Source organism: Carassius carassius, chromosome 12, assembly GCF_963082965.1.
Source record: "Carassius carassius chromosome 12, fCarCar2.1, whole genome shotgun sequence".
NCBI classification, from domain to species: domain Eukaryota; kingdom Metazoa; phylum Chordata; class Actinopteri; order Cypriniformes; family Cyprinidae; genus Carassius; species Carassius carassius.
In genome coordinates, this window is record NC_081766.1 from 6,078,336 (window position 1) to 6,098,864 (window position 20,529).

The 20,529-nt window shown below is 37.1% G+C and overlaps 2 protein-coding genes across 3 annotated transcripts; both read right to left on the reverse strand.

Annotated features, from left to right (window-relative positions):
- Nucleotides 1-2,029, reverse strand: LOC132154654 (apoptosis-associated speck-like protein containing a CARD). 2 transcript variants are annotated; one of them, XR_009437176.1, is made up of 4 exons: nt 1,822-2,028; nt 1,381-1,629; nt 1,231-1,292; nt 1-842 (listed from the first exon to the last, which is right to left on the reverse strand). XR_009437176.1 is itself a non-coding variant. In XM_059563301.1 (3 exons), exons 1-3 carry the CDS (start codon nt 1,829-1,831, stop codon nt 1,234-1,236), a joined length of 318 nt encoding a protein of 105 aa, XP_059419284.1. In that variant the 5' UTR covers nt 1,832-2,029; the 3' UTR covers nt 1,212-1,233. The 2 variants fall into 2 exon arrangements, 1 of the variants encoding a protein (XP_059419284.1); XM_059563301.1 differs by lacking the exon at nt 1-842 and having other exon boundaries at nt 1,212-1,292; nt 1,822-2,029.
- Nucleotides 2,030-2,632: 603 nt separating this feature from the next.
- On the reverse strand, nt 2,633-19,686 carry LOC132154629 (WD repeat-containing protein 47-like). The gene is made up of 15 exons (XM_059563264.1): nt 19,482-19,686; nt 17,999-18,165; nt 17,517-17,600; nt 17,140-17,224; nt 15,845-16,635; nt 14,756-14,873; nt 12,994-13,175; nt 10,047-10,289; nt 9,824-9,881; nt 8,821-8,978; nt 8,482-8,651; nt 7,432-7,602; nt 7,214-7,345; nt 6,001-6,219; nt 2,633-3,957 (listed from the first exon to the last, which is right to left on the reverse strand). The coding sequence occupies exons 2-15, from the start codon at nt 18,154-18,156 to the stop codon at nt 3,815-3,817; spliced, it is 2,712 nt and encodes a 903-aa protein (XP_059419247.1). The 5' UTR covers nt 18,157-18,165; nt 19,482-19,686; the 3' UTR covers nt 2,633-3,814.
- Between the last annotated feature and the right edge of the window lie 843 nt (nt 19,687-20,529).

Below are 20,529 nucleotides of genomic sequence, written 5' to 3' on the forward strand. Positions count from 1 at the left end.
CTTTATTTAACTACTTGTTTTCAGAGCCTTACCTCATAGATTTGAAGAATAGTCACATCAGGTACCTTGCAATCTTTTGATATATCAGTATCAAGAATATTAAAATCAATGTATATTTCAGGTAAGAAAATTTAATGCCAATTACAAAATTAAAGAACAGTGTAAAACCACCAATTTATCAATGAGAAGGAAATCCTTATAGTGAAATATAAAAACAGATGCATTACAGTGCAAAGATTATTTCAATTTACTGTGAAAGGAAATTAACAGTAGGCCTATAAATTCAGTAAAAGACAGTATACTATTTATATATGAAGGCATCCCTAAATTACATAAAATCAAGTATATGATAATTCAGCATTCAAGTATGAAATCACTGATGTAAGTCAATGGATGGTTTTCACTGATTTAGATTTTTATCTTAAATGTATTAAAAAGTAGGTGTAGAAAATGTTGGCTATAGTTTGAAAAGAAATAAATTTTTTGCAGAATATCAGACAGTGACAGTGCTATTTTACAAGCACGGCAATAAAAGTATTTGTCTCTTTTTCAAAATGTTTTATAATATGAAGACTTGGTTAAATAACTGTGGATGATAATGTGTAAAATATTTAGATTTTAGCATAAAAAACTGCATAAAAATGCTTATGGCTTGAAAATGTTCACCTACAAAATGAAAACCTGTATGATGTAGAATACATCCTACACATTCTGATTAATTCCTTCTTTTGTGTTTCACAGGGGAAAATGTATCACATGGGTTTTCAGTTTTCCAGGTCGCATCTTTATATATATTTCCGTGTCTTGGTTGCAGGAGGCTTCAGTTTCTTGGTTGCAGGGGGCTATATTTGGGAAAAGAAAGATTACATTTAGGATGTTTACATTGTGTACTGTATTTAATATTTATTAGGCCTATGTATTGGTGTGTTTTAAACTTTCATCTAAAAAATAGACATTTTACAGAAAAGTGTATTAATGCTGAATTTTTGCTCCAAGGGCAGGATATCATCAATCTAAAAATGAGAATTTTGCATGCCAGCATATTTCTCTGGTTATTGTTTAATTTTATAACATACGTGTTTGATATTATAAAACAATAACCTTCATAACATGCAATTGAAAACAGGTTTCACTCACTGTCCAGTTTATAAACTCAGTTTATAAACTAGTTCATGATTTTTATAAAACAATAACCTTCATAACATGCAATTGAAAACAGGTTTCACTCACTGTTCAGTTTAACTGTAGCTCTTTGTTCTTGGTGCCATCAATGTTATCCAGTGTCTCACCACCTGATACCATCAACCATAGGACAGGTCATATTAGACAGGTAGGTTCAAGTTTGTGTATTTAATTTAATTAACACTAAGATTCCCTTACCCAGGTCTCTGAAGAGGTATAGTTCATGATTTCTCAGAGCATAATAAAAGTCACTTTTCACTCTGTCTCCTCCAGAATTTAGTGCATTAAACAGCCTTCTCATTTTGCCCTGGTTGGTTTGTTCTGCTTGGATCTCTGAATATGTTTCAGGATGTAGCATACCCTTGTTTTTTAGTTCATCTGCTATTGCCATCACTGAGGTGACCCTCTGAATAAGCGCTGCAAAGTTCGAATCCACAAACTGGGCCTCTGGAAATAAAACATAAATGTACAGTATATCATATGCATTTTTTGTAGGGTATACATTACAACAATTTTTGAAGTTTTTGTCATTACTATAAAAATAAACAGCCTGATAAATTATTTAAGAGTACAAAATAGAGATTTAGATCTGCTTCAGAGCCAGTAGTTTAAGTCAGATCAGAGCTTTTCCTCGCTTACCAGAGCTCATCGTGATAGATAGCAGACCTTGATCCTCGAATTAAATTGAAATGCCAATCAGCCAGGTACTTTATTTAATGCTTTAATCCAGTATAGCCAACCGCATTTAACACGCAATCGTAAAATTAAGTTTTAACCGAATTACTTTCAAGTAAAGAAAATGTTGCACACGTCTGCGGGCGCCAATGAAAACGAAAGCAGTTTTCAATGTAAAGTGACTGGGGTTTTACGTCACTCACTGCTGCTTCACGCCATTTCTGTATTAGAAGTACATACTTACTGTATCGCTTATAGCCTAGGTTTTCAATAAAATTAGACATTTTGATTTGTGTTAGCTCTAGATTATACAACTTGTTTTCTTTTCTTTTTGTAATCCACAGGCGGAGTTGCATTCACTTGTGCAACATCTCATGTGTAATATGCAATAACACACACACACACACACACACACACACACAGGTACATAGTAGTTCGGTTAATTTCTCTATCTCTCTTCATATGTATATATATATATATTAGCTTTTCTTGCTTAATATGCGAAGACGGGTACCGCTCAAAAATTTTACTAAATGTTACTACTATCTTTGTATTTCGACTTTGTATCAAAACGTTTTTGAATAACTTTTGATAGTAGACGGTTTAAAAATGAAACAAGTCTGTTCAAAGTTGAGACGAGGTATTTGGATACTTCCTGGTTGTCAAAGGTTAGCAGAACATGTCCATAGTTAATGTGATGAACTACACCTGTGAAAAATGTAATCAAAGTAAAACATGATCAACAAGTGCTTAATGCAAATGAATGAACACCGAGTAGAGAATAGGGTTCTTTATTTAGACACAACAGCAGCACACTTGTCCCACTTTACTGTAATCACTGATGTCCAAATATGATTAAGATTACATGAACAACACAATATTTCACTACGTGACTTCAAAGAGAGCTGCTTATGAGCATAACTGTGTCAACATGTTTGGCTTCGTTTTAAAATTAATGACATTGATAACAACACAATCTTAAGATTAAATAAAATCTATATCATTAGAAAATATATAACATAAACTACCCAAAACAGAGTGCTGTAGAAACAAAACAGGAGGTGGGTGTTAAAAAACACAAAAAGTGCAAGCTCATAAGATCAAAAGTTTTCACCTGTTTAACAAACCTATGCACCAATGCCCAAACATTTCATTTAATGTTTTTAGCACTACGTATAGACTTAAGTTAATAGGACACAGTTTCCCTTTCAAAAAAAATTCAATACTTTGAATCATGCCATCAATTCAGAGACACTCACGCGTGATGCAAACGGTTTCAAGCGAAAACAGTATAATTCAACAAATGATGGACTTACTTGACAGCATTTACAAAGGCAGTTTACATTAACATTACTTTTGAAATTTGCACGAGCCGCTGAATTTTGATACAGTATTTGCAACAGGTCATAATGTCTGTTTTTAAGCCAAGCATTTGACTGCATGTATATATTTCACTCCAATACGTTGCATTTATTTGGTTTGCAATGATGCATCAGAAATTACTCAGATAATGAATATTGCATCTAATTTCAGATGCTAGATTCAAACAGCCAAGTATAGATATTTGGAGAGCAGACACACAGAGAGGAAGGCCACAGTATAGATCATATGACACCACTGAGTCTGTGTTTATCCAAGCATGTGTGGTGTGGAGGGATGGTTCAGTGTTTGATAAACTATTGAATGGGTAGCACATACATAAGCAAGCACACTACAGCAAAGCACTGCATCCCAATATGGCTCAGGGCCATCAGACACACAGGCAGTCAATCAGATATTATGTACATAAAAAGGGTTTGCACTGATTTCACCCATTCATTGTTACAGAACTCAATATCCAGGAACACAAAATAAATACACACTCATAACGAACAGACAGACTTAAAACAGAAGCACAGTGCCACACACACATACTGTATATACTTGTGTTGTTTCTCTCTGGTGGCCAGAGCTGGCTCTACGTGGCCTCTGTCCAGAGTGTGACCGTGCGGTCAGCTGAGGAGGACAGGAAGGAGAGGTGGTGTGTGTGCCACCTGCACTGGATCACTTTATCAGCATGCTCTCCAGCTACGGTCAACGGCAGCTGCTTCGTCAGGTCACCTGTGCACACATACAATTGATTGCTTTAAAACATACATTGCCTTAAATGCTTGAAAATGTTTAAATACATACTTAAACTTCAACGTTTGCATACATTAGGGCTGTGCAAAAAATCGAATGTGTTGCCAAGTCCACGGGTTGAAGTGACCCCAATACCAATAATGTGATGTTTAGCCCCTAAAATGCAAATTTTACCAAGGCAACCCTGCCAAAAAAATGTGTATTTTAACCCCGGGACGCAATTTTTATAGGGGAACCTCCTGGAAATGCGATTCGGCTAGTTTTGGACCAGTTTTGAGAAGCAAGTGGGCAGGATTTGTTTTGAAAACCTGGCAACCCTGATCTGATCGCACGTGTTGGAGATGTACTTCTAATCACATGAGTGCCTTTACTGACGAGATGCACATCCGATTTTTTTGCACAGCCCTAGCATACATGCACTTAAATATAAGTGTAGCTGACACTTCCACTTCCAATAAAACAGGTTCCCACAACTTTTGACCAATGAATTTCCATTACTTTTCCAGTCATTTGAGATTATAGGATATCATACTGGTTTAAAAAAAAATCATTTAATAGAGATTAATTATATGAAGAGCAATTTATAGGTTTAAATTTTGTATTTCTCTTGAATGTAGAAAACTTGATAAACTAGTTTTGTGATCATGAGTCAGATTCACATCTTTAAAGGAGCTATGTGGAGGTTTTTACTTAAAAAAAATCTTTAAGATAGAGTTTTCATTTGTACATGTATGAGCCAACCATGATGTAAAAAAAAGAATGACACCTCGACTGTCCACCACGGTTGCCTCTATCAGCCTGTAGGCTGTAAAAAATGTGACGTCATGCGCGTTCTCGTCTACTTGGGCTTACAACCTTACGGCACGCCAGCCATTATAGTAAGCAGCGGCAATAGTGTTTTCAAATGGACTCTGCGGATGGAAAGAAGCGACCAGCCTCCAGCACAGTTCAGACACCCACGGACACTCCTCGTAAGTAAAAAAAAAAAAAAAAAAAAAAAAAAAAAGAGCGTGCGCACTGAGAACGAGCATGAGACTGGCTGCAGTTCCTCTAACGGCCACTGGTGTCAGTAACGGTTAGAAATTTCAGAACCTACGTAATGCTCCTTTAACGCTATGAGCACACAGGATACACAAAAGTGTCCCTTCCAAAACTTGCTTTTTACATTTTTTAAAACGTTTTTTTTTTTTTTACTGAAATGTGACCATTTTATAAGATTTTTTAATTTCAACAAGCTGTTTGCTTTTTGATTCCAATTGTTTGATATAATAAATAACCATAAATAGTTTGTGTTTCCTTTCCATTATTTTAAAATCACAAAGATAAGGCATGCACTCTATCATTATTCCACTTTGTCAATGAAAAGAAAAAAGTCATTCAATAATCGTAAAATGTTCAATTAATATTGATATTTTAATTTTGTCATATCGTCCAGCCCTACTCTCTCTTACCACCATGTAACTTCTAATCTGAAAATGTAAATAATTAAAATGGATTTCTATACTATTGGTAATTTTTGGCCTGCAGTATATAGAGGTGTAAAAATGTAGTAAAATACACTGATGTACTGAAATAATTACAAAGACTAATGAAAATGACAAAAAAATCCAAATTTACCTTCAACTAAAATTAAAATCAAATCAGAAATATCTAAATAAAACTGATTCACAATATTAATAAAAACTATAATAGTATTTCAATAACACTGGTTTCATTGGAGGCGTATAAATGTAGTAAAATAAATTAAAATATAAAAAAAGGAAACAAGTAAAAAAGGGGTTAAACCATAAAAAAAAGTTTAAATACACTTAACTAAAATAGCTAAAAATAAACCAAAATTAAAATGAATGAAAACTGTATAGACATTAAAAAAAACACAACAACAGAAAATATGAAAAATAAACATGATTCAAAATATTAACAAAAACTACAATAATATCTCAGTGATAGTACAATAGAAATGGTTTCATGTATTAAATTCATCAACACTCAGGGTGAACTAAGGGGTGTCTAAGATCGCACCTTGCAGGTCAGTGACGATGACCTTGGTGTCGTAGGATCCCGTGAGCAGGTAATGAGCCCCGGGGGAGAAGCGCACCGATCGGACATCGCTGGAGTGTGGTCGGTACGTCTGAACCATGCGTCCACCTCTGATGTCATACAGCATACAGGAGCTGTCCTCCTGCCCTGTTGCCAGCAGACGCCCGCTCGGGTCGACCGCCACCGACGCCACAGGGCTGCCTGTCAAACCATGACAGACAATCACAAACTTAGGAGACAAGATTTATAAACACTTCATTTTGTCAAAATTCATTTCTCAGAATATGAATGGGGCATAAAAAGTAAAACTAAATTAACTAAAAAAAAAATTTTAAAAAAAGAAACCCATAAACAATTAGTTGTCATGGCAACATTTTTCATTTGTAGTTAGTTTAAAATAAAGATTAAATATAATAAAAGAAAATATAAATAAATTATTCATTATTATAAAATAAAATATTTATAAATAAAAAAATATTAAATTAAAGTTATAAAATATATCTATGTCTCAAATGGACCACTGATACTACTAATTGAAATTGTCGATAGAGTGTCAATAGTCTACTTGAGGGATAGTTGGCAGTAATGCACGTAAGTATGCGATCCACCATAAAGCAAGTAGAAGAAGATGATATCTCAGGCGCCTGCTGCTGAGAAGCGCGTTCACAAGAGTTCTAACAGTTCAGACATTGCGTGAATCAGAGGTAAAAAAAAAAAAAAACTAAATAAATACTGTTCAGTTTCTTGCACAGACCAATCGTTTTGTGTCTTTACACATCAATGTATCATCACAAGCCGCAAGGGTTTAATTTGGATTTGGGCATGTTTTTTTTACTCTCATAGATTCTGTGACCATTGCCATCCATTGTACGACTGAGAGACTGCACCGGCTGAAGTTAAAAATCATAATTTTTTTGTTCTACTTAAGAAACAAAGTCACCTGCATCTTGGATGCCCTGTGGGTAAGCAGATAAACATAAATTTTTAATTTTTGGGTGAACTATCCCTTTAATGCTCTACCATGACCATTTCAGCCTTACTAGCATTTGAACAACCGTCTAGATCAGTCTGAACCAGCCAATAAGCATAAATGACCAATGTAGACCAGCTAAAAAACATACAAAACCAGCTCCCATCAGAAAATTAATCATGCAAAGTAAAAATGAAAGAACAAAGTGAAGGAGGTGAAGCCCACCTGCGCCGTGGAGGGCAGTCCCCACCACTCTCACACAGCTGGGAACACGCAGGTCCCAGAAACGCACCGTCTTATCCTGAGAGCCAGATGCTATCATCCAGCCCCCCCATGTGTACAGAGACAGGATATGATCTGAGGAGAGAGAACACACACAAACCAACATATTTTTGAGGATCTGTGTGTTTATATAAAATAAATTAGTATTTTTTTTTGTGTACCTGTGTGTCCGCTTAGCGCATGCAGGCCCTGTCCTCTCTGGCAGTCCGTTGTGTAGATGTTACAGTCTCCAGCACCTGCACTGATTAAAATGGCCCCTCCACTCTCAGGACCCTCCATAAACGCCAAATCTCTGATGGTCCCATCATGCATACTGAACTCCAGATCAGGACCTGAAGCAAAAAGAGTCATTTCCATTACCCTTCAAATTGCGCAAATTGAAATTGCGAATCGAAAAAAAACGCCTAATGGAAACACGTCAATTTTGCAAAACTCCCAAATATTGTGAAAAAGTTTTTACGCTCCCATGAGGTGGTTTTTCAGGCAATGTGAAAAAGGAATAATTCAGCATTTACAGTTCACATGGCGTATGTAAAAAGTCATATGATTATTCTTCAATGTACTATAACCTCCAAGAAACACTTCAGAATTGGCCGCTATCCAGTATAAGGGGCTTTCACTACCATTAATGCTTAGACAATTTCCACTGCAAACGTCTGCGGTGCAGTGTGGCTCTGATACGGCCACTGAAGCTGACTGCATCCACTCTAGTCAACGCTTGTGTTTATACCAGCAGCGCCGCGCTTGTTTCTGAAGCGGATCTCTGTGCTGCTTCCTAAAGATACACACATATGCTTCCTTTGAATACATACAGCCAAAATCAGTCAAAATCCCACCAAAATCCAATGCCAAGACTTATCACGAGAGGCCAAAGATTACATTTTAGTAGCATAACATTGGTTAATGGAAATCGCCATTTTGCAATACTTCGCAATACAAAATATCGCCAAAATTTTGATATGAGATTAATGATATACGGACAAACATGGTTTATGCAATTGCTACTAAAGTTGAGATTTCTGAGTGCAGGAAATCATTTAATGAAAATAAAAGTCATTGAAATCTACAGAAGTAAATAAAAGTGCATTTTGGTTGTTATAAAAACCAAATAGCCCAAAATCTCAATTGGCCAGTGCATGAAAAAACTGTGTTTTTGTAGTGTGTAACTTTAAGACTCATGAATATTGGTTTGCGATCTTTCTTTCTCTCACCTGTAGCATTGCAGGTTTCAGGGTTGAAGGGCAGCACTTTGACATATTTGTCATTGGAGCCGGTGGCCAGTAGCTGTCCGCAGGGGCTCCAGGCCACACAATATATGGAGCCTTTGTGATGCTTGTTCCTCTTGAAGCAGATTACAGGAGGTTTACTCGTGCCCGAACCACTGAGAGAAACAATACAACTACAGTATATCAACATTCAACAGCTAACTGAAAGATTCCGATTCTCAGTTTTATTGCTGAAATGAGGATTTCTAGGTCCTTGCTTGTGACCTATCATCTATAATGTGTTTAATCATTAAAGCAGGTTTATGCAGTGTGTGGGTTGCTGACCTCGTGTCCAGCGTGTCAGGATAGGCACACACACGCAGCATCTTAGAATTGGAGCCGACAGCGTATAACGTCCCTGTGGGGTGGAAAGCCACGGCCCGGACCGCCTGCGTATCCTCCAGGGTGCTGACCATCACAAACTTGGCTTTAGACTTCTCTTTCTACAACAAACACAAAAACACATTTTGTATGTGAGAAGGGTTAATTCGAAGATTAGGCAATATATTAATCTTGAATAATCCAGAAAAATCCCTAATCTGGGTTTGATCTGAGAAGTTTTAAGAGCTGTAATTAAACCAACACTAAAGCCTTTAGAGAGAGAGACAGAATAAGAATGTTTTATTCATTGAATGTTAACCCTGTATAGCCAGACATGTTTTTTGTTGAAAATCATATTTGATACATCAGGCATCAGTTTATAGCTCACTTGGTATGATACACAGGAGTGTAGTATAAAACATATCTGAGGAGCACTGGGAAAAAAATATTAAGAGGCCCAAACTAAACAAAAATATGCAATTTGGTGCAGTTTCTGATATTTATATAGCCAAAAATATGAAATTCTGTCAGCTTGTGAATCAATGAGATCTTTATAAGAATCTAATGCAATGCAATACAATACAGTGATGATTAAGAAATTTACAAATAAACATTCCTCAAAGTCAAACCATATCTGATACTCAAATTAAAAAAAAAATTACAGTATAAAATGTATTCTTAAGCTTATCTAAGTGAAAAGACATTAAAGATTACAAAACAAAAAGATATGTAGCATAACCTGCCCTGAAGGATGTGTTTTAGTGTGATACTTAAAGGCCTTTTATTTAGTAAAATATTACATAATATCAATCAGATGACAAAAGACATGTAGAAGATTGTGTGCAACAAGTTTTTCAGCAGCATTTATCATGTTGATAATTTAGAGGCTTTAGACCTTCGCATATCAATTATGATACAGTATGGGTTTTACTGGATTTATTATGTTGAGCTGTAGGGGGCACTGTACCTCTGGGCCTTTAGAGCGGGTCAAACTGTCATTTTGTCCAGTTTTGTCTTGTTGGGCACTGCAGCAAACATTCCAAGCAAATTTCAATTTTGGAAAAACATTAAAACTTGATATGACAAAAAGATCATATTTCCCACCAAGCAAACTTACTTTATGGATACACTGATATAGAAATGTTCAAACTCTTTTAATGAAGAAAAAATGATTTGAGAGTGAGACTCACCTCTGGGACAGTACAGGAGACTGGCTGGGCGGAGGGCAGGCTGCTTGACCTACTGACCGCTGAGGAGTGCTGGTGACCACATCGCTGGCTCCTCCACACTCTTCCTGTGTCTGTGGCATGGCTGAGGAATCTCTCGGTACACTGCTGTCATTACTGCCTCCATTACACTGCTGAGAGAGAGCCTGCACCTCTTCTCCCAAATCATCCATTCCCACATTCAGCTCCTCCAGCCTCTGAATAGACCTGCACACATACAGCACTCAAAAACATGAAGCTTTAGAGTCATCTTGGAGCTAGACTTATTCTCAGGTGGTATGGCCATGGGCAGCCAACTGATCGTTCACTGACAATGGCTTTTGTGATGGGGTGGGGGCTCTGTGCCCCAGGACTGATGAAAGACTTTTTCCATTATGCACACATTTAAGTAAATAAAAGCTTATAAAATGTATTCGTTTTCTTTGGGGATTTCTTCACCCGCTTCAAGTTGCGTAGCTACTTGGGGTTACCATATGTAGAAGCCTGAGGTTCATCTCATTAGCCTTTCATTTGATATTCATCTTAATCTCTGCCAAACACCACCCACTAGGGCTGGGATAAACGATTATTTTTTAAACGATTAATCTAGCGATTATTTTTTCGATGCATCGATTAATCTAACGATTAATTTTTCCGGGCCGATTCGATTTCGATTATCTCCCCATTAATTGACTACTAACAATTTATACATGTTGATTTACATATCTGAATGAAAAAAACATGAATTCCTTAACATTGCAATATATGTTTATTGCTCTTAAAATTACAAAATAAAAGACTGACTAAGAATGCATTACTTTGCAATTGTATAGAGCATAGCATTCAATAAAACCTTGAAGCCTTGAAAACACATACCCTTGGTTTCACAGACAGGGCTTAAGACTAGTCCTAGACTAAAATGTAAGTCTGAGCTGTTTCCACTGAAATAAACTTGCACTGACTGATCTTAAAAATATATCAGTGCCTTTTTAGTTTTAAGATGCACATCGGTAATGTTTTTTTTCTAAGCATGTTTATAAAAATTACTTAAATGTCCTAATTGATCTATGGTCTAATCCTGGCTTAGTCTAAGCCCTGTCTGTGAAACCGGGCCATAGCTTACTGAAACAAGCTTACTGAACACATAGGGCCTAGCTTACTGAAAAAAAGTTCTTCTTTCAGATGAAAATAACAACAACTTGATGTCTAGCATTCAATAAAAAAGTTCACCCAAAATACTTGTTTAGAGCAATTGAAAGAATACAGTAACCAATGTAAACTTTAGGGCTTTAAGCTAATACAGAGAGTGCTTTTCCAAAATAAAAATAAAAACTTTAACAGTGGGAGCCAGCAGCCTGTCATGGAGAAAAAAAAATCTCCGATTGCTCCACGTGAAACTTTGGCGTTCCGCCCTTTTTCTATCGTGTCTAATGATTTTGGTTAATATTCACGAGGGGTGGGGGAAGAGAGAGAGAGAGCGCTCGTGTAGTTTGAAGACTGTGAGTGAAACTGCGCGTGAAACTTTGGTGTTTCGCCCTTTTTCTATCGTGTTTAATGATTTTGATTTTGCACAAGGGAGAGAGAGAGCAAGAAGCGCTTGTGTTGTTTGAAGACTGTGAGTGCGCGCGCAGCCGGGGCTCTCTCTCGTACGCGCTCTGTCACTGTCACTCACCGATCAAATAAGACTTTGACACCCGCCAAAAAAAAGATCAATGCAGAAAAACCCCTGGATTGGTTATATAACGTTGGACAGAATGTTGATCCGGCCATCGCGTATATTCAGCGCACATAAGGTAAACGTTTTGCAAACGTTTTTTAGAGAAATAAAAACAGGTCGACGAATCGATGCGCATATTTTGCGTCGACGCAAAGTCATCGATGACCTCGACGCGTTGTCCCAGCCCTACCACCCACCATTACCATGACTGGTCAATTCCCAGTGGTCAAGGGGGTTTCCCCCCCGAAAATCCCCTGAAGTAGATGGCATAAGGCCAGAACACACAGACATACACATTTTTAATTGTTTTTAATCTATTTTTGATTTAATTTATTTTGCAAAATAGTAAATTCCTTAACTTTTCCTAATATATATTCAAAATAATATCCTACATTTCTGTTATAACTAACGACCAGTAGGCTAAGGCTTCTTGTTGACAAAACAATGAATGTTTCTTCTGCCCTCCCTTCCTGTCTGACATGCTGCATTATTTATGGCTGTGGCCTTTAATGATGACATCACCCTCTGTTGTGATTTGGTTTTACAAGTATGTCGTAACCACAGCAACAGAAGAACTAGAGAAGGATCAAAGCAGAAATAAAATGAGTTCAGCAATTCTCAGATTTCAGTTTTTGTGGGAGTGGGAGCTCACACAACATCAATAAACACTCTCCAAAAAAAATCCTTCAACAAATTAGCAGATTCTCAGAGAGGATTACTGACACATTTGGAGTCTGTTTTGCAATGTGCAGCGCAAGCAATGTATTAAAATCCATTTTTAAAAAAGAATCTAAAATCATTATTTTTGAGCTTTAACCTCTCCTAAATCTTGATGAATCTTCTCATCTCTTTCCATTATTTGACACATAGAAGGAATCACACAAGTCCCTGGGTCATTGACGTACATCAAGTGGGATGTAAACAAGTATACATTTATATGTGTTTGTTTTCCTTTGGGAATTCTCCAACCACTTTGAGTTCTCTGGCTGCTCGCTGCACCATCTGTAAAACCCTAAGCTCATTCTCATCTACATCTCATTAGCCTTTCATTGATATTCAACCTGCCAAGCTTTTTCTCTGCATCTTTTCCTTTTGCTTTTAGCAGCATCATATGTCACCTTGTGTTTTTGTGTTTGTAAACTTCAGCTAGTGTGATGTACGTCAGTGCAGCTCTAGAACAAATGACCTTTGGATGTGATGTGGAGCTTAGCTGACCTAGTAAGGAAGGCTTCTGTGAGGTTGTGCTTGGCAGTGGGCGGGGCCTCGTGCTGCTGGACTCCGCCCTCTCGTAGCATCTGCTGGTAAAGTTCCCGCTGCTGCTGCTTCTGTTCCAGATGTTGCTGCACACGCATACGCTGGCGGTAATATTCCTGAAACTGCTCGGTGGATTCCCACAACTATACAGAAACAGGAGACAAAGACATGCTGAGAAGTAAACGAGAAAGAGGTATGACATTGGGAAAGCCTAACCGAGAGTCAGCAGGTAAGCAGCTAAACGCTGTGCCACCAAAGAGTTCTCAAGCGAATAATGTCTGGCTTTAATCCTTTGGTTCCTTTGGTAGACACACTGCTTTACTCTCATTTCACACTAAATGCTTACTAGTAGACAGACGCTGAAGAGGAGTCACTTTCTCGTCTTATGAACGGATTTAATACACCAAAGCTTTACAGTGATTACTACCGCAGATTAAAAACCTAGACAGGAAACTGTGTTATGTTGTCACTGAACTCAGAGCCTCTATTTGAGATATCAACATATCCAGACTACTTAGCACTGGCAGCCAACCACATATTTCTTTAAAAATATCCAAAACATTTGGACGAAATACCAAAGTAGATGTAAAATATTAATTTGTCTATTAGATCCAAATACAAATAAAATGTTTTATTTGTTATAATATTTACCAAATAATTTTTAGTAAGCCTTAAACATTATTTAGGCATATAATATAAAACAAATTAGATTCCCAGAGTCAGGGAGAGCATATCACAGCTGGAATGACCACACTAGTTTTCTGTAATCCACAGGATATGGACTAAAGGACCCTAAGTGCTTGCTGTCATAACGAATAACTCATATTATCCTTTTCATGTTTGTGTGTGATCACAGAGAAAGGGAAGATGGGTGAGTTTCCTGATGGAAAGTGACCTAAGGAGAACAGGGCTGTGTGTAACAGGGTAAACAGAGCATTAAAAAAAAAAACTTCTAATAATAATATATTTTTTTTTATTTACTTTATTTCAGCTAGCACCCAAGGCAATAGATATCATTTACATTTAGTTTAACTTGATGTACTAAACTATATAAACAATTGTAAACAAAATTACAACTTTAATTAAATTTAAAATGAAACCAGAAAATATAAATATGAATACAAACTATAATGGTATCTAATGATACTAAAACAACTCTGCTCTATAGCTCAACATTTCTTTTTTAACTTCTTACAACAAACTAAATGTCAGCATTCCAGAACTCTATTTACAACAGCCAATAATGGTGAACATTCTAGAACTCTTTTCACCACAACCTCTGACAGCCAACATACTAGAACTCTTCACACAAAAAGAATGTGAATTTATCGATCAACATTCTAGAATATTTCTAGTTGCATTCAACCACAAACACATGCCTAGCAACTGTAGCTTGGTGACAGCCAATCTAAGCCCTGTGCAACTATGCAGTGATAAAGTGGAAGCAGTAGCTGAGCTTGCCAGTTATTTATGACCCTGCTCAGGAGAGAGCACATGAAAACTTCTACTGCTCAGACATATAATCACAAAGCATGTACAACAGCTGGCACAAATAAATTAGAAAGCCACTAAAAATGAAAGCTAAATTGAAATACTATTAGAACCTAATTGCTCAGTGTCCAATACTGTTCAATTAAAATAAAGAACAGCATTAACAGAAACATATAGAGTACTTTATCTAATGTTCAGGAGATATCTATGGATTTATTGACTGGCGAAGTACCTCATTTTTCTCGGCAGAACCAGGGGATGGAGCATCTTGACCAGGGGCAGAGACTGGGCGAGAGATTTGAGGACCAGGTGAGCTCATCATTTTATCAGATGGAGTTTCAGTTCTGGAGCTGCAAGACCAGAGAGTCCACATTACTCTTTTTAGACACACACCTCACCTTTTTAATGACTCTGTTCTGCCACACCCATCAAAATTCTCAGAATTCAATATGCGTTGAATATGTAATGCACACTGCCATATTTTTACACAGTGTTTGAACTAACAATGCATATGCAATACCTTAATAAAAAACATTTGAAATAAGTCTCCTATGCTCACTGACACATCAATGTTGAAAACACTTCTGCAGCTTTTATGTGGAAACTGTAATGCACTACTTTTCAAAAGTTTAGGGTAAGAAAAAAAATCAATACTTATATTCAGCAATGATGCATTAAATTGATCAAAAGTGACAGTGAAGAAGGCATTTATAATGTTACAAAATAAACGCTGTTCTTTTGAACTTTCTATTCATCAAATAAAATATCATGGTTAAAAAAACCTGTTTTTAACACTGATAATAATAATAAGTAATATTAATATTTCAGCACCAGTAATAACTTATAATGACTGAGAAGAAATTCAGCATATTAGAATAATTTCTTAAGAATCATGTGACTGAAATAATGCCTCCTGTAAATTCAGCTTTGCCAACACAGAAATAAATAAAAGTTTAAAATATATTGAAGTAAAAAAAAAAAATTGTCAATTGTTAATTAATTTTTTACTGCTTTTACTGTAATGCAGCTTTGGTGAGCATAAGAAACTTATTTCAAAAACATTATAAAAAAAAAAATTCTTCCAAACGTAGACATAAATTTAATAAATCATTAAAATAATAAAGACACTATGGTTTTAATAATTACAGCTAATTATCAAAATATCTGCTAATTTGCACTGTAGTAATGCTATCAAATGGTGCAACCGATCATATTAAATATGTACAGGTTAAGTATTCTGGAGCTTGTTTTAAATGGGTCAGGCATCTCTAACTCAAATATTAATAATACAAGTATTTTAGGTGTATCAGATGATGTTTACCCTTCCGGTGACTCCTCAAAGATGCTGTGACATCCTGAATTCTCCATCATCACACTGCGGTTCAGGTGTTGAAAATTAGCGAATGAGTGTGACATGGGTGAAGTTTTCCCTCCGCCCGTACCAGCTGCTCTCTTCTCTTGGCCAGAGAGACCGTAGGACAGGCCGTCCAGCGCAGGGTTCAGAGAGCGTGACATGTAGGTGTCTGCAGACTGTGGGCGCCGAAGAGGGGAAGCAGGGTACGGGGAGAGCTTGCTGATGAGTGGAGTGAGGAGATCTGCATAAGCTGCCTTCGCAGGTTTAACAAGTCGATCCACATGGATATTAAGCATCTTCTGCTCAAAAGCACAAGAAAAGACGCTGGGCGACAGGTTCTGGAGCCAAGAAAGCAAGCTTAGGTCGAGATCATCACAGCCGTTCCCGCACAGCATATCTATTCCCAGAAGAATCTCACTCTCTGTGATCTCCTCTCCAGTGGCTTTGCTCTGGCAGAATTCAACGCAGCATTCATACAGAAGGCCTTTAATAAGAAGCTGGAATAGACGGTTGGAGCTAGCGCGGAAACCCGCCTCACTCAGCTTTCGGTCAGCGGGAATAAACTCCGCCACCATGCCGCAGGCCTCTTCGAAACACTGCACGCGTGCTGTACTCGGGTTCCAGTCCTTAAACTCGGCATGGTTGGTGAGGCGGGGCAGTGTCAGGAGAAGGCAAAGCTTGCTGTAGTCATCCTTTGATGGACAAAACTCTTCCAGCGAATGCAGACACTTCACAGCCTCCTGCATGGTCATCTCCAACTGAACACAGAGAAACAGGATGAGAGAGAAGCCAAAGCCATTTGCAAACAAGCTCTAATCGGTTTCTCACACGTTGCTACCATGGTTTAATGGACAAGATACTCTCTCAAGATCAACATCAATATTACAGGCACAACATTTTTTAAATTATTATCATTGCAATTAAAAAAAAAATTTCTATTTTGATGCATTTATATGTAAGATAAAATATCATTTATTTCTGTGATGCAATGCAAAACTGAATTTTCAGCAGCCATTATTCTATTCTTCAGTGTCACATGATCCTTTAGAAATCATTCTAAAGTGCTGATTTGGTGCTTAAGACATAATGTAAAAGCCTTTGCTGTCACTTTTGATCACTTTTTAACCGTATGCACAATTAAACAGTTTAAAAATCAGTGCCACGTAATGACAAACAAAATAAATCAAACATCACATGGTGGCATCTGACGACAAGACACCATTTCTGTGTTAGGTTGTCATGGTGACACTGATGTTACTCACATGCTGTGGCTCATCCTCAGCAGACATGGCGTTGTTCACGCACAAAGCTTCAAGAAACTTCTGTTTCAAAACAATGTAGCGGAACCTGAAAGTACATGGAAAAATGCAGCAATATAAAGTACGTGAAGTTAAACCAACAGTGCCTCAATTTTATTGAAATATCCATATAAATAATTTTGCTCTTAATTTGGGCAATATTGCTGGTTTTATATTGCTATATTCAGGGAACACTTATAAATTGAGTGTTTATGAACAAAATGATAATTCTAAATTCTCAAATGTAGAGGACAAAATTTATTTTCTTCATATTTAAATGCAAGTAAACTCCTATTAGATACGAGATGCAATTCTAGAAAGATTCTGAGCTGATATCTCACCTTTTCCTGTCAAATTTATCCAGACACTCAAGAGGTTGAATAAACTGTAACACCTCATCCCACTGTCCATCCAGAATGAGCTGCCTGCAGGGCAGAGGAATGGTTGAGGGAGAGAAAGAGAGTCTAAACTTGGAACAAGTGTGGCTACACAATTTGACTTGTAATAGCACAATAATAATACCACCTTCCACAACTAACAATTTAGACAAGTTTACAATATAATCAAAGAGACTTTTTCAATGAAAACAAGTCAAAATCAACTGACTGGTATTAACAGAGATGGAAATTAGCAATACAAAACACGCTTAATCTAAGTTTAGTAAGTTTAACGTGGTGATAAAGGCACCTTTGCTTATAAGGGTCCTGGTTTCTGAAAATAGACCCAAAATCTCACGCACTGATTCAATGAGTCATGAGCAACACTCAGAGAAAGTTATTCAAATAATAATTTAAATTTCAAATTTAAATGAGATGGATCAAACCTGAGGAAGAGCATGTCGTCTGAATACAGGCCGTTGATGACCCCGCTTTCCTTCTCCAGGGCCAGCATGCTAATGTGCAGCTTGCGGGAGCTCAGAAAGTCCAGCATCACCTTGATGATCTCCACTTCCTTTACATTTATGATCTCTTCAGCCGTCATGGTGGCAAGCTTTCACAGAAAGAATGGGAGAATGAATAAATCATTTAGCAAACAGTTTTATCCGAGAACAGCTGTAGTATGGACTTTATCAATCAACCAATGGTCATCAGGCCATTGCTAAATTAAAAAAAACATGAATTCAGAAACAATTTTTATGTGTATTTTTCTCTCTCCAGATCTAATGACTAGGCTAGGCTATAAAATATAGGACTTCAGGGTCCTTCTAATCACAGGGCTAATGACAATGTTCCCAACTCCCCACCACCGATGGCAGTCCTGGTTCAACATTAGTTAACTACATAATTTAACACTTCAACATTTGCATTAATTAACATTTCAACATGAACTAATACATTATTAAAATCAAAAGTTGAATTATGTAAGTTGCATTTTTATTACCTAACATTAACATAAGACACTGTAACAAATGTACTGCTAATGGGATCTTATTGTTAAGTGTTACTAATAATTATTAATTATTATTTCAGTTCATAAAGCCCTGTAATTTACTGTAGCTAGCTAGAAATCACTACAGTGCTTAAAGACTACAACTGAAAAAGCAACAACCATTACTTTCTAATTAAAATACCAAACCAAATGTTATGACAAAGAAAGGTCAACATACCAGAAAATGCAAATGAATACACACAAAAGCATGGGAGGTGACCTGCCATTCTACCAAAACAAAAACAGCCTGCTCCTCAATACTATCACATCACATTCTCCAACTTAACCTATTTAAACTCATTTCTAGTGAAAACAACACTTAGATTATGTGCACATTATTCCTGATAGCTAAAGGAATTAGTACTACATCAACGAGAAAACTATTTATTAATATTAACAATATCATTCCTTTGAGAATGTTCTGAATGTACATTATACATTCCTGGCAACCCATACATTTCTACAACAAGCACAATGTAGTAGTTTATGAACAGCTCTTTTTGGGATTGAAACCTTCAACATTTTAGTATTACAAGCTCATTCTTTGAACCGCTAAGCCACGCCACGCCACTCCTAAACATGCTCTATGGGAAACGCATATTTGCTTTCTCATGCTTTCCCACCACTGAACCTGCACGAGTTCACTGCTATACATCTATCTGACAGTTTACACGGATTATGTCCTAAATAAACTACATTACATCCCATCAGGCACCAGTGAGAGCGGACATCCAGCCAATCCATATCCACCACAGACATGTTCTGAAGCTGCGGGGGGAGAGTGTGTGTCATGCAGGCGGCGGCGCAGCAGCCTCCCCGGCCTCGCCTATCCTCAAAACAACGGCGATAACCGCCGCGACGAGCAATTTTAATCTCACCTGAAAATTTCTGCATATAAACGAAGTGCAGGAATCCTCTGTGTGTCCGCCGAGGGTGTCTCGACACGCACTGTCTATTGTTTTTTCCTCCGTGTTTCGGGGTGAGAGGCTCTTGTTGTCCCTGGCGCTCGCTGGTTGTCAAGCGCAAGCTTCCTCTGCGCTCTCCACCAATCCGCGCTCACGCACACAAACCCCCGCAAAACCCGCCCAGGCCCGCACTGACCTGCGTGTTATTCAACAAACTGGGGCTTAATGGGTATTTGTGATTAGCAGCATTATGTACGCATTATACTATGTGTGTAAACTAATACTAAGCCGAGAAAGTAGCGGTTTATGGGGATGTTTGGGGGTTTTGTAATAGAATTGGCATGTCCTAATGAAATGTAAATTATTACAAACAACACACAAATACAAATAGCACAATATACAAATAAATAACACAAAAATATAACTAAGTTACAGAATTAATAACCGATTTTTAATTCAAAATGTATTGCTCGTGGTTGAAATGTTTAATTGGGGATGATTGATTTCAATTTACAATTCCAAAACAAGATATATATAATAATAGTTTTCTTTATTATATTTTTTTTACATTTAATTAAAATCCGTTAAGTAGCCTACGCTATCTAAAGCGTGCTGCGTGACCAATGTAGTTCAACTCCCGAACCAATGACTCGGTTCTTTTTTTTGTGAATCTGGAATACACCTCAACCACTCCGGTCTGAGTCCGACTCCCTTCTCATATGAATCGGTTCTTTTAAAAGAATCAAAATGTATACAGCACGACCAGTGTAATCCGACTCTCCAATGAATCATTCTTTTCTTTTCAGTGAATCAATCATATTCAAAAGTTTCCACACTACCTTCCGAGTCTTAAATCACTTGCTGTATTGAAACCTTGAACGCAATAAGTGTTGTTTTTGTTTATACATTATAATGAACTAAGTAAGTTAATGCTTTTTTTTTGTGCACTGCATTCATGCTGCCTGTTAGGAGTGAAAAGGTCATTTAAAACACCTTTTGCACCATTTTTTCATTGATATTA